At 44.7% G+C, this 12,966-nt stretch overlaps 1 protein-coding gene across 6 annotated transcripts in view; it reads right to left on the bottom strand.

Annotated features, from left to right (window-relative positions):
• LOC135935259 (synaptogenesis protein syg-2-like) overlaps positions 1-12,966 on the bottom strand; it is a 73,009-nt gene that overhangs the window by 58,786 nt on the left and 1,257 nt on the right. For 4 of the 6 annotated variants that reach the window (XM_065477467.1, XM_065477458.1, XM_065477492.1 and 1 more), the window contains exon 2: positions 898-1,279. In XM_065477467.1, the coding sequence (XP_065333539.1) occupies positions 898-976 (79 nt within the window). In that variant the 5' untranslated portion in view covers positions 977-1,279. Of the gene's footprint in view, positions 1-897; positions 1,280-1,418; positions 2,035-12,966 lie in introns of those variants that run through there. The other 2 variants (XM_065477486.1, XM_065477477.1) reach the window with 2 other exon arrangements.

Below are 12,966 nucleotides of genomic sequence, written 5' to 3'. Positions count from 1 at the left end.
TTCGTTGAAATTGCCTCTCTTCTCCGTTTTGTTAGCTTTCCACCGTAGCTTTCCCTCTCAGCCACTTTATACCAATAACTCGCTTAACGAATGACAATTCCCAGTCGATTTTCTTGATGAGAGGAAACTAAGGAGTCTGCAGATGTAATTTCTGAGTTGTCAAACTATTGCTCAAACCTTTTTTTACTTCTGCTTCCCAAAGTAAAAGATTAAAAGTTTCATTCATTCAATTACGATCTCTGAAGGATCTGGAAGATCAAGAAGAAAACCAGTTCAAATATTGTTTGAGGCAAATATCACCAATAAAGGAAGCTGAAAATGAAAACGAACTTGTCCTCGTTGACAGAATTTTGTGTGGCGCATCTTGTGATGAGGGTGACAAAATAGTGGTCGAAACCTGGTCGGGATTTTTTTAAAGTCAACTAAAGACTGGCAATGGTTTTAGACTCTTTAGCATCATATTAGATCCTTCGTTTTTTTATCTGTTGAAAATAAGGAGACCCCGTCATAACATTAAAAAAATTTTAATCGCAAAAGAAAAACTTGCAGCATAAACTTAACTCTACATGGCTTCTCAAACACGGGAATAGTTATTTTTTCCACTTTGCAACCCAAACCACCGAATTTTGGAATACAACCAAAAAGCAGTCGTCAAATGGTCGACATAGACAGCACGAATTTCATCACGAGTATTGCAAAATGCAGAGCCGCTGCCGAGTCACATTCAAGCACTGCAGACAGGCGAAAAAGCCCAGCTGTCAATCTCTGGGAGGCAGAGACGATTTCATCCGGAGGATTTGACATTTTGCCAGCGACCGAGGGTGGAAGCGGGTGCCACCCCTGCAACCGCCGGCGTCGACGCACCGGAAATGGAGTTATTATTGCTTGCTTGCTTACCTTGTGCTTGCGCGAGGCCGCCGTACGCGAGCAGGGTGCCGGCTGCAGTCATCAAAACGAGTCTCGCCAGCGTCGTCATGTTCTTCGTCTCGCGGGGAATTCACTCGAAGGCCTATTGTCCCGTGCGTCGCCGGCACACTCACTCTCACTCTCACGCACGCTGCTCTCGAGGCTTTTCGCGAGAAAGCGCTGGCAAACCGTGCGTGTGTTTGAAGTTACTAATTCATGGATCAATGCTTGCACACGACTTTTCACTCACTCATAATGGTACTGTCGAGTCGCTGCTGCTGCTGCGGTGGTGTTTTCTCTCCGCTCGGCTGCTGCTTCTGCTGCTGGAGCTGTTATGGCAGACACTTAAGAAGCTTTACGATGTACTTGTTGCCTGCAACAAAAAACAACAAAAGTCAGGTTAAATTATTATTATTCGAGGCTTTGCGTAATAAAAGCGGGAAGAAAGAGGCATCAGCAAACTTTTTCCACCCCATATTGTCAACATTATCCGGCTGACATATTGCACACACCTTAATGTATTAGCACACCGTTTGGCCCCGCTTTTAATGCGCTCCCCGGGGGCAGGCTGCTCTCGTTCGCTGCCGCGTGTATGTGTCTATCCTCTGACGTGTCGTAAATTCAATAATAATGATAATTCCTCCAGATGCAGCCGTCGCACGCCACGCCAACCACCCCACAGGCTAGCGGCCGCGGTAATGAGTTTGCCGATCGCCAATTTATAAACGAGCCGCCAGCAGCTCAGCCAGCCAGCCGGCCGACCCTCCACTAAAATCGAACGAGTTTTATACACAGGCCGCGTGGCAAAACTTTTCGCTCCGCGGTCGGTTTAATTTTATTAAAGGGGCTTAAAAATGAATTCGTTAAAATTGGCGCGTGTCATAATTGGACACCTGTAAATGCGGCGCCGCCTGCAGCCGATATCGACGTGCCAGGGAAACAATTTGCCATTATGAATATTAAGCAGTTTCGCGGCTGCTCCTTCGAGGAGCTGTAAAGCCACACAAAGACCAACCACAATATTCCATTATCTGCCGATGAGGTGGTTGCCTAATCTTTCTTCGCCGAAACCGCTACGTTGTGCACCGAGTCGTAATTTATTCAAGAATTTTGCAACCGATTTATTGTGCAGCGTGAGTGAGTGTTTGCATATTTCTGGCAAGCGTGTTTCATTCATAACTCGAGTTTTCAGGGTTAGGCAAAGGGGTGGACAATTCATGAATACCCAAGTGTTATTTTTCAGGATATAATCGCACTCTTTCACAGCAGTGTTTTTTTAACAGTTAAAAACTGGAATCCTCTCATCACTAAAAAAGTTTCATTTAAATTAATTACTTGTCCTTTTTAAAAACTCTTTTAGACAACTTTCCTATTTTTGTGAGTTCACTGTGGTAGAATTGAAAGTTTTGATAAAATTTTCCATATTTCATTTGTTTAGAAGCAACCAGACTTTTCTTGTTGGTTTTTGTTCCGGAAAAAACTGCAAACCCTGGTATTCATCTGATTATATTCATTATACATATATGTGGGTTCATTAGTTTGATTATGGTTTGATGCAACTCCCTGAAGTCTCACTTGACCGCAGATAACGATTTATTTAGTGGCTGGCCACGAGTGGTGCAAAACACCCATTTTCTTTTTTAATAATTCAGATTCAATTTGCGTTTGCACACGAGACATGATCCCGCAGTGGCGTCGAAATGTGGGGCAGCAGGCATTGCCGGCAGCGGACAAATTTACTTTAAACAAGTTATGCGGAGCCCCACTTGACAAGGAGAGCATCAAGGGTCATTACATGCGTGTTAGCTCTTGCAAGGCGTGCTGCCGTCATTATTGGCCGCGTGAGTGCATGTACACGGCAAAAGTGCGCCCGCCGCCGCCGCCGCCGCCGCCGCTCAGTGTTCCGTGCTGAATGCTGCATGCGCGGCGGCTGGCTTCACGACGCCACCGTCGTCCGTGTGTGTGTGTGTACGGTATGGAAAAATGTTTTCACATAAAAATGGTTATTACTGCGAGCATGGCTGAGAAAAGATGGAAAATCCACCCATGCATTATTCAATATGCAGTAAATTGGACCTCGGCAGCGACGAGAGCGGGCGAAGAGGCCTCGCCCGAGAGGACCCTGCTGCATACCACGCCACGACCGCACGTACCAAGAATGGAGTGCTGGCGTTTTTTCACGTTTGTTTCCCTTCCTTCGAAATTATTATTGCACCCGACTTATTCCGATCCAATTTATTTGCAAATTATTTCGCTCTGGGTAAAACAATAACTCACCCTGGCGGGCACATGCACACACGCGCGCTGTGAGAGGAAGACACCACGCAGCAGGGCGGTTCAACTTTTCCTGACTGGTCCGCCTCCCCTTTTTTATTTTATTTTTATTCCTGCGCTGCGTACCAAGGCATGATAAATTACCGAGCCAATCCAACAAGAATTAGGGAGATTTATTTATTCCTCGGGTGCGCCTGGCGGAAAATATTCCAGGCCTCACCGCATATTTCTTCTCTCGTGCGTTTCGATGTGAATGGGCTCGACTGGAAATTCATCACACGTCCATGCATGAGCCTGTAAACGGGAGGCGGGGTGAAAATTTGTTTCTAAACTTTGTTTGTGCTGCTGAATTTCATTCGATAAAATAAATAAATGAACGGAATAAACAAACAAGGGGTAAAATTATTGCATGAAAACGAGCTGGAGTTTTGAACGAAGATTTAATTAAATTAAAAGGTCTGCTATTCATAGGTTATAATTTTAAATTCATAAATTCGTGTGGTATATCTATAGTCAGGAAGCCATTCCGAATTTTTTATAGTTGTATAATTTTTGCATCTCAACAGCTGATCCAATTGTTGGAATTCAAGCCAACGTTGGACTTGGAAGGAGCTGAATTTGTCTTCTTTCCAAATTGAGTGAACTTTCTCCCTGCTGTAAATCTTACTGTATTTCACAACGAAGAGCCTCCCCGAAGGCAAACATCATTGAATAGATCTTATCTATAGAAATCGAAATTTTCTATGAAAAAGTCAGCAAAATATGAAATTTTTACCGTCTCTTTGTCCTCTTTTTAGCTTTTTCTTCCTCGGTCAAAATTTCAAACAATTAACTACCACCTAGTGAAGCTAACTTAGCAAATCAAATGAAGCCTTACATCCTTTTTTACCTTTCATCTAATTCTAACCAAGAACGGAAAAGGCCTTTATTCTAACCATGATGTTCATTAACCAATAGTTAATTCATTTATTTCACTGAATCGTATACATTGATGGTAATAAAAAGTGAAAAATGCACACGTCAGCAAATCAAAATATAGTACCAAACACCGCTGAAGTAGGTGAAATAATCGAACAGGACTGCTTTATACGTGTGGTGGTACGCCGAATTGGTGTTTAATAAATTTTCTAATCTAACCTTATTTCCAGTCGAGACAAGTCGAGTCCAACTTCCGCTAACTGTTATCGCCCACAAAATATACCGAGAAACGAGAGGAATTCCACCCTCTATGGATTGGAAATCAAAACATGTGCATAAATAACATTTATGGCCGGTCCGCAGCGCGAGCGACTTCTCCTCGTGCAGCGTATTTAAATAGAAGCGAGCGACGTCATAAATTTCCTCGCTAATATAATAAAACTCGTATGAATGTCGGCGAAATCTTCTTGTTTATATCGTGCCCCCGTGTGTATGCAGACACATACATACATCACCATTTTCACCAGCAGGCACAACATATTGTTTGGTATCTGATGCTGTGTGAGTGTGTATACATATGTATGTGTACAGCACACCGTCGGCAAACACATGCATATGTATAAGAAGAGGGCTGTGCGGCGGCACAATTTTGTCTCAAACTTGATTTATAGCTACAACTTCTACACAACCATTACTCAAACAATTTTTCACCTCGGAGAAAATGCACGTGCGAGTGAGTGAGCGAGCGTGGGGTGTATGTGCGGGCGCACGAGTCGCTATGCTTATCTGGCAGCCAAACTTATGGCCACCCTTCATCATTTGCATACTCAACATGGTCGGCTCGACAACAATTACATTATTACCCAACACCGTGCAGCAGCAAAGCGGTGGCGATAAAATAAAGAGGCGGGCAGCGAAAGTGGCCGAGGCGCGTCTGCGAAACCAATGGAGAATAACAATTATAATTCGCCGCGCACGAGATAGAGAAAGCAAGAGCACGCTCAGGCCGTCTGCTGTTTTTCCAAATGCCACCCTGTGGATTAGGCCCCGGAGAGATTATTGAGAAACACACACGCAGCAGCAGCCAGCAGGCGCCTGCAGCCAACTGCGAAAGCGAGCCGGCTCGTGTGTGGGTTTGCTCGTTCGCTCGCTTGCTCTCTTTCTGAAATGATTTGTAGCGAGTTTATCTTGTTTGAGCAGCGCAACAACCGATGCACTGCAGGGAGAAAAAGCAGAAGCAGAGCAGTATTAGCAAATTACACACGCGGGCGGTGGTGAAAAATTGGCTCCGAAACCTGCCAACTGCTAATTTTCACGGTTTAAAAATAATTGCCACCCCATTCGCTTACGCAGTTTGAAAAATCTGCGCATATTTTTTTCCGCTGCACGAGTCCGCATGCGGGAAATAAAGCGGCGTAGATTTGCTCCGGCAGGCGGAGCGAACGCTTCTGGCCCGCTCCCGCGGCCCGGTCATAAATTTCATTTCTCTGTGATGCTGATGGTGCTGCTCTGTGTGGATTTAAAGTAAATATGCGCTATTCACAAAGGTTCCAAAAGTAATGCTCGCGTGCGGTGTATCAAAAACCGCAGCCTCTCAATTTTCCGCGCGCACGGACGCAAAAATCTCTTTTCATATTCGCCGAACGTCTGTTTTTTATGGGTTTTTTCCACGCGCTTTGATTGCTGGTGTCGGTTGCCGGGGCGCAATATACGGATGACGGTGTCGCGCTACCCGGAAAGAGGAACATTAATTTCAGTGGTTTGGCATTCAGCAAAAAATTTGAGGTTTGTCGCGGTTTTTGAGGTATCTGCTTGCGGACAAAACCTGCTGTCGGTCGGCGAACAAAAAGCCAAATATAATTAAACAACGTGCAGCAAAAACTTCCGGCTGAACATTGCGAAACCGCAATTTCCTGGAATGTAGTACAGCATGGGAAGAGGCTCTGTTGCGTAAATTTCTCTCGTTACTGGCATCGTTTAGCCCGTAGCACTGTTGGAACGTTCAAGTTTCGTGTAACGTATTTAATTTCTTTGGAATTTGAAAAAAAATTCCCGAAGTTGATATCACCATATGATAACAAATGAATTTAATTTCTTTTGACCTCTGCACAGCACTTCCCGTGGGCTATGAGCTCATTGGGTCCCAGGTCCCAATAACACCGCCGAGCGGATAATATGGTGTCTGAGTGGTCCAAGTGGCCGCAAAAGGAGCTTGGGCCCAATATGGTCATCTTTTCACCTCCCCGCACCGAGCTCTTTAGTTGAAACGCCAGATATTTCATTTTCTTGTACTATATGTGAAGAGTTCATAATCTCTTCTAAAGAAAGGCAGTTTCATCGCATTGTTTGCCTAAGGCATTTTCTCTCTTTTATATTTTATTTACTTTGATATTTTGTAAAAATATAAACGAAAGAAATTAGCTATATTAAAATCCAGTGGGGAAAAAATCTGTTTCAGCCAGTTTTTTATCCAGAGCAGTTGATTATAAGAACAACAATCATCAAGAGGGCTTGAAACTTTCGCTCTCTGCGTTTGTTTTGCCAGGTGAAAAAGCTCCGGGAAACGAGGTAAAGTTATGCAACGTGTTAAACACTTGTGTCAAACAGGCTGCAGCAATCAAATAAACGCCGGTGTATGCCTATTGAAGTGGCGTCGAGAGCTACTAGTAGAGCTCTGCCACTTTCCGTGGAATTTATTTCAAATAAACCACTCAGGAGAACAGTATGCACAAACGCGTCCGCCAGAAATAACTCATTTCCGAGGGCGAAAAGCCGCTTTCGACGATATCATGGTGCGACCGAACTTTTCTTTCATTAATAATAAAATTGTTCGGTGCGCACGCCAAGTTGAAACTTTTACAACACACACACACACAGGTAATAAAATACTTGCTGCCGTGGGGTGCGATCTCATTATCATTATTTTCCGTGCGGAATTTTCCATTGGAAACGAGGTCTATCGGAAGTGCAGACGGCCGGCAGGCAACGATGTTGCTGCATTCGAATTATTGGCTAATGCATGCGCCGCATGATGAGAAGCACCACCGCGCAAAACCCCCTTTGCTATCAAGCCGACGAGATAGTGCATCCGTTTAAAAATTCAACCGGGAAAAATCGTCCGGCGGACATAAAATGAAATTGTTTTCCTGATGAAACGGCCAGAGCGTGGCAGCGCTATTTGCGGGCATGCAGAACACTCGATTGCCTAGTTAAAGCTTTACCATCATATAATCCGTCGTATTCGTGAAACGACGAGTTTTAATTTCCTCATCTGCTGATAAAAAAAATATTTTGAATATCGCCATCTCACATAAATTGTGTTTTCTGGACATTAATTTCTTTTAAACAATAAAAAATATAGTCTGATATTGCAGTTCCATACTTTTTCTGACTTCATGATTAAAACAATACCACTAACTCCCTACTGCAATATTGTTTCCGCAATAATTTTCACATCGCAGATGTGATTGCAGCTATGCTATATTTTGCAACCGAAATTTGAAAAATCGAAAGTTGAAATTTTTAAATATCAACCCCTGCTACTCTAATTAGTAGATTGTATGATTATTAAATTTTCCCCTGCTAATTTAAATGATTGGAAAAAACCTTCAAAATTTCGATTGCATTCCCATCAAGAAGTAAAGTGTGAGTCTCGAGATCGACTAAAATTAAACCTAATTCCTTCTGACGGTCCAAAATACCGAGGCATGTAAAGTTTACTTAATGAAACATGAAAATTTTCATTACCAGAACTGAACCATTCCAGCCCCCCCCCCCCCAAAAAAAAATGCCATACAATATTTACCTTTGGTAATTTTCAAAAATGTAATGAAGAATGCCACAAACTCCCGAAAATCACGTTATCCGCCAGTATTAGTAGGACTCAGTAAGCTCATAGCCTCCGGGAAGTGCTGAGCTGAGTTTCACAAAAAAAAAACTGTAGGAAATACACTAATTTTCACAGTAGGAATGGGCAACCAAGATTATCGTGGTTTTTATCGTCGAGAAAGGAAGCGATTGGATAATTCGGTGGCGCAAAACTTCAATTACTTGGTCGCACTTTTGGCCGAGGAAGAAAAAGGACGGCCGGGCTGATTGAGAAGGAGCGAACCAAATGGGCATCGCGCGTGCTCACGAAATTGCTAATTCATCTGCGGGGCTCAATCCTCGGGCGGCGGCGGCTCCACCAAATCCGGGCGAAGAAGAAGTAGAAGTAGAAGAAGAAGAAAACAGACACGGCTTGGCTGGCTCTGGCTGGCTGGGTCTCTAAATGCTATTCAATTCGAAGGCATGTGTGTGCGAACCAGGCGGTTGGAAGGGCGAGCGACACAAACCTGCACTGCCTGCCGGGCTCAAAGGACGCACAAAGAGGCCAAATCACATTATTGTTTAAAAAGGGAATGAAAGGCGGCTCAATAGAGCCTAATTAATTAATTCATTCACTTGAGCTTTCCCGTGTTCAGCAGAGCACACGCTTCAAAAACGGGCCACCTCTGCGGGCTGAAAAGAATCCAATAAATTACATCAGCAACCGCTACCGCCGGCGCCGCGTTGAGCAAGCACTTGATTTGCTCTCGCGCCAGCCCTCCCGTCCTCCCGCCGCTCTCTGTTGTGTATATATTTTGATGTTTCAAGCGTGTTTTTGCGTTGATTGCGTCCGCACGCCGGGTAATCGCTAATTAATTGCAAATTGATGACAGGCGAGCGGGCGGGCGGATCGGTGGGTGGGTGCTGCCTGCGTGTATTTGCCGTCTGGCCGGCAATCAGAGCGCAAGGAGGGCGATATCTGCAACACAATGGTCCTCGTCCATATGGGCGAGCAGCATCCGCTGTGTATTGTCCTGCTCTCGTCGTGTATTGTGCCGCGCACACGAGTGGAGCGGACGGCAATAATAATTTAATAAGCACGCTGTACATTTGTCGAGGGCTCTTATTGTCGAAAGCCTAATCAATGGCACTCATTGGAAATCAATATTTTTATATTTATGTACACACACAGCGGACGCAAGAGCCGCCGCCGCAGGCGATGATGTATATGTGGATAACAAGTGGAGCCAATTGAGAGCCGCCGAAAGATGGGCCTGCTGCTACCGTCGCTTGAGTGGGTGGCGGAAAAAAATTAGAGTCCGCTTGCAAGAGGTAAAAGCTTTCACTTCGTTCGTTTGGGCGAGATTAAATTTTAAGCTGCATCTCGACTGCTGACAGTGAAAGCTGCGATTTAAATAACGCAAAAAGGGAAATTTCGGAAAGGCGTGTTTCATTTGCGTTTCACTTTGATGCCTTGACAGGGCATTTATTTGATGAGAATTATTGTTGGAAATGCAATTCATCAATTCGAATCTAACAGGTTTTTATCATCAAAAACGGCTCAATTCAGTCATCAATCAAACATAAACGTTTGCCAGCTGTTTAACATATATATGCGGCTGTGTAGCGTGAAGCTCCAAGTGTCAAATGAAGAGTAGTGTCGAAGGAGGATTTGATTCAGCAGCAGTTTTTAAAATTGCCGACACATTCTCCTTTTATCACCCGACATAACATAAAACGGTGAACCACAGGGAATCCCGGCTGATTCCTTTCCTCGGCAGAGCAAACACCCACTTTAGCGTCGGATTGCGGAGCTTGGCCAAAAGTGCACACCGCACCTAGCTGCCAAAATTTGCTCGCCCATAAAGCCTTTCTCTCGTATGTGTGTGTGAATGTGTGTGCGTGCCCCTTTCACTGCGTTCCAACGTAAACAGAAATCAGCGTGCGATGGAGTTTTCTAAGCGGGTTTAAATTTCCGCGTGAATTCCACTTTGCCGGATTAATTTTGATGCGTCAATCAACATTTGGCCCCTATTCCAGTTGGCCTTGGCGGAGTGCAAACACACCGAGCCGAGCACCGGCAGGCAGGCAGCCTGCCAGGGGAGGAAACCAGCCAGCCAGCAGCGAGCGGCAACGGTGTGTGTGAGAGCGAGTGCTCCACACAAAGTCGAAACAAAGGCAATAAAATAATGATGAGCCCACTTAGCATATTGCGTCCGCGGGATATTCCATTCCATCGCATCGCCGCCACAGTTACCGCGGCCGTTATTATTGCACGCGGCCAGCGTCTCTCTCTCTCTCTCTCTCTCTCTCTCTCTCTCTCTCTGCGCGAATAATATGCGAAAAATTGATATGATGCCTGCTCGCGTCGAATCATGACCACGCGCGTTGATAAATTCCTGTTCGTGCGGATAAAAAAGCGCTCGCCAACTCATGCCTGAAACATTTTGGCGGGGGCACGGGAGGATGGTAGCCAGGTGTCATTTTTGACATATGCTCGTGACGCTTTTTTTATTTTTCGCCACCATGCCCGGCTTAAAAAGACCTTCATTTTCAGGGAGGAATGACCTATATAAAAGAGTGAAAATGAGAGGAACCAATTTGTAAAAATTCCGTGCTAAAGCGGGTTCAGTGTTTACTTTACACCGGCCCAACGCTTTTTAAACATTTCACAGCCTCTATTCGCAAGAACATTCCCATCGAGTTGTACATTTGCATTTGGCTGAGAATTTCAATGTTACTAGAATTGAAAATAAACGGTAGAAATTATTGAATGTGGAAAATTCCGTAACGGCAAATATTATCTTCACACTGCCATGATCTTTTATTAAATATTGGGCAAATTTTTAATTAGAGATAATAACAATTCTCACGTTTCTGTGCTGTTCAGTTCGCTGTTTCAACCCCTCAGGCCTATTCAGCAGTGCTTTATGGTGGTTGAACACTTTAGTTTTTCATATTTTGTGCATTTATATTCCTTTGAATTTCTGTTGAGAAAAAAAATATTGAAACGTGTTTTAGTCCAGGAAATCTTAGCAAAAAAATACATACACGCAATGGGGACCTAAAATAGGCGTAACATTAAGTGATTAAAATTCGTCAAAATGCTGAAAATATCGGGTTGTGTTTATTAAAAGCTCGCATAACGGAACCAGAAACATTTTTCGAGTTTTTGTTCATTACTCAGCAGCACAACAAGCCTCTCGCATTCACGAAAGTGTCACCCTTTTAAAGAGAGTGGAAAAATCTGGCAACCCTACATACACACACACACACACACACACACACACACACACACACACACACACATGAGAGCGCGTTGTGCATGAGTTGTCCTCTGCCACTAGTGTGTATGTATTTGCAACACGCGTTCCCTTTTCTCTCTCTCTCGCCGCTCCATTGTCATTTTGAAACTGTACACCACGGTCGCGCCAGCGGCGTCTGGATATAAAAAATTAAAGGGATCCGGTTGCTGCCGCCGCTTGACAGGCCCATCAGCGCAAAACTTTTCCCGAACGATTGATCCAGATTCCTTTCATTGCATTCTCGGCTGTGCGGCACACAAGCGCGCTCGCTTGCACGCACAATCGCACTCGTTCTAATATTAATGCATAACTGTCACCCGCTTCTTTTCCGCGAACGCCGTCTGCAATATTGATTGCTATATTGCTGGGTCCATTGTTAAAGTTTTGCCCCGATTTCACCGCCACGGAAGGGAAATTGATACATTGCAAGCGTGTGAGTTCAAGGCGATTTTTATCTGTTGAAAAGTCGACTTTTCATAGACGATTAGGTCGAAAATTCGGTTTTTATAGACCGAATGGCTCCGCCGCCATAAACCGACATGGGAACGCTGTAAAATTTGAAATGTTACACAACGAAAAGGAGACATGATTGCTCCAGATTTGATGGCGTGAGGTGAAAGGAGGGCTCCTCGAAAAACAAACAGAAGCGCCTAAAAATCGGCACCCCGCACAATAGCATAATTTGGCGTGCCGAGATCGTGGCAGGAATAGGAAAAACGCTGTTTCATCTTGTTAGCTCGAGTCAATATTGACCTGATATCTCCTTTTGCTCGTGAGCTTGTTTATGCAAAATAAAGAAGTTCCAGATTAGTTTTTGCCATTCTCTCGCGTAAAAATATCGATTGCCGCAGACTGAGCTGCTTCACTCGGCTGGCGTTAAGAGCGCTATGAAAATTTATGTGCGATGATCCACTCACTCAGTCGGTCGGTTCTTTTTGTTAGCATAGCAGATGGTCTTACTTAATCAACTCGGGGCGTATGAAAACTTTTCTCGGGTCTAAACTGCTGCTTGCTGCACCATTCTGCCGGATAATGTAGTGTATAGTCGGCTAGCAAATGAATAAACTAATTAAATCGCTGCAAACATTAAGCAGTTCAACACATTTCCAAAGCGACGAGCGCGAATTATACACCGCTCTCGCGTATCTTTGCTGTCCTTTTGAATGTTTCACGAGTGCTGGCGTGCTAATTCCGCGCAAACTTTGTTTTAATTCATATTCCAGCGAGCGCACGCTCTCTCGCACACACAATACGCGCGCCGACTTTTTACACAATTTGCCAAGTTTTGAAACCCTTTTTCAGTAATGCAGCGGCGTCGGCGGCAGCAACTTTTTAGTTCGTTCGGCGAGAGAGAAACTCGCTCGCTCGCTCGCGCGCCACGCTTTTCTCTCGCGCGCGCCTTGTACCTTTTTTACAATTCCGTGAAAGCGAGCGAGCGACTACATGGCAATGCAGCTGCACTGCGCCTGCCTTTTATCCGGCCAGCCAGGCTGCGAAAACTAACTTGCCCCGGCTTAAGTAGAGAAGCTTGTTGAGCTAAAATCACGTGCCAGCGATGATGAAAAACCAATCTGGCCGGCTGGCAGCAGCGAGCGCGAAGCGAACCGCCGCACCGCACTGGAAATCATTAAAAGCCGCACACGTATGCACGGCGTGTAGTGCAGAGAGTGCCATTTTTGCTTTCAATTTGCATCCAAAGTGGCGTGCCGAGCAATTAAGTATCGCGCCAGATTGGCCATATGCACACTCTTGGCCG

The sequence above is a fragment of the Cloeon dipterum genome, chromosome 1 (assembly GCF_949628265.1).
Source record: "Cloeon dipterum chromosome 1, ieCloDipt1.1, whole genome shotgun sequence".
NCBI classification, from domain to species: Eukaryota; Metazoa; Arthropoda; class Insecta; order Ephemeroptera; family Baetidae; genus Cloeon; species Cloeon dipterum.
Note: the sequence above shows the minus strand (reverse complement) of the source record. Positions and strands in the feature narration are given on the sequence as shown.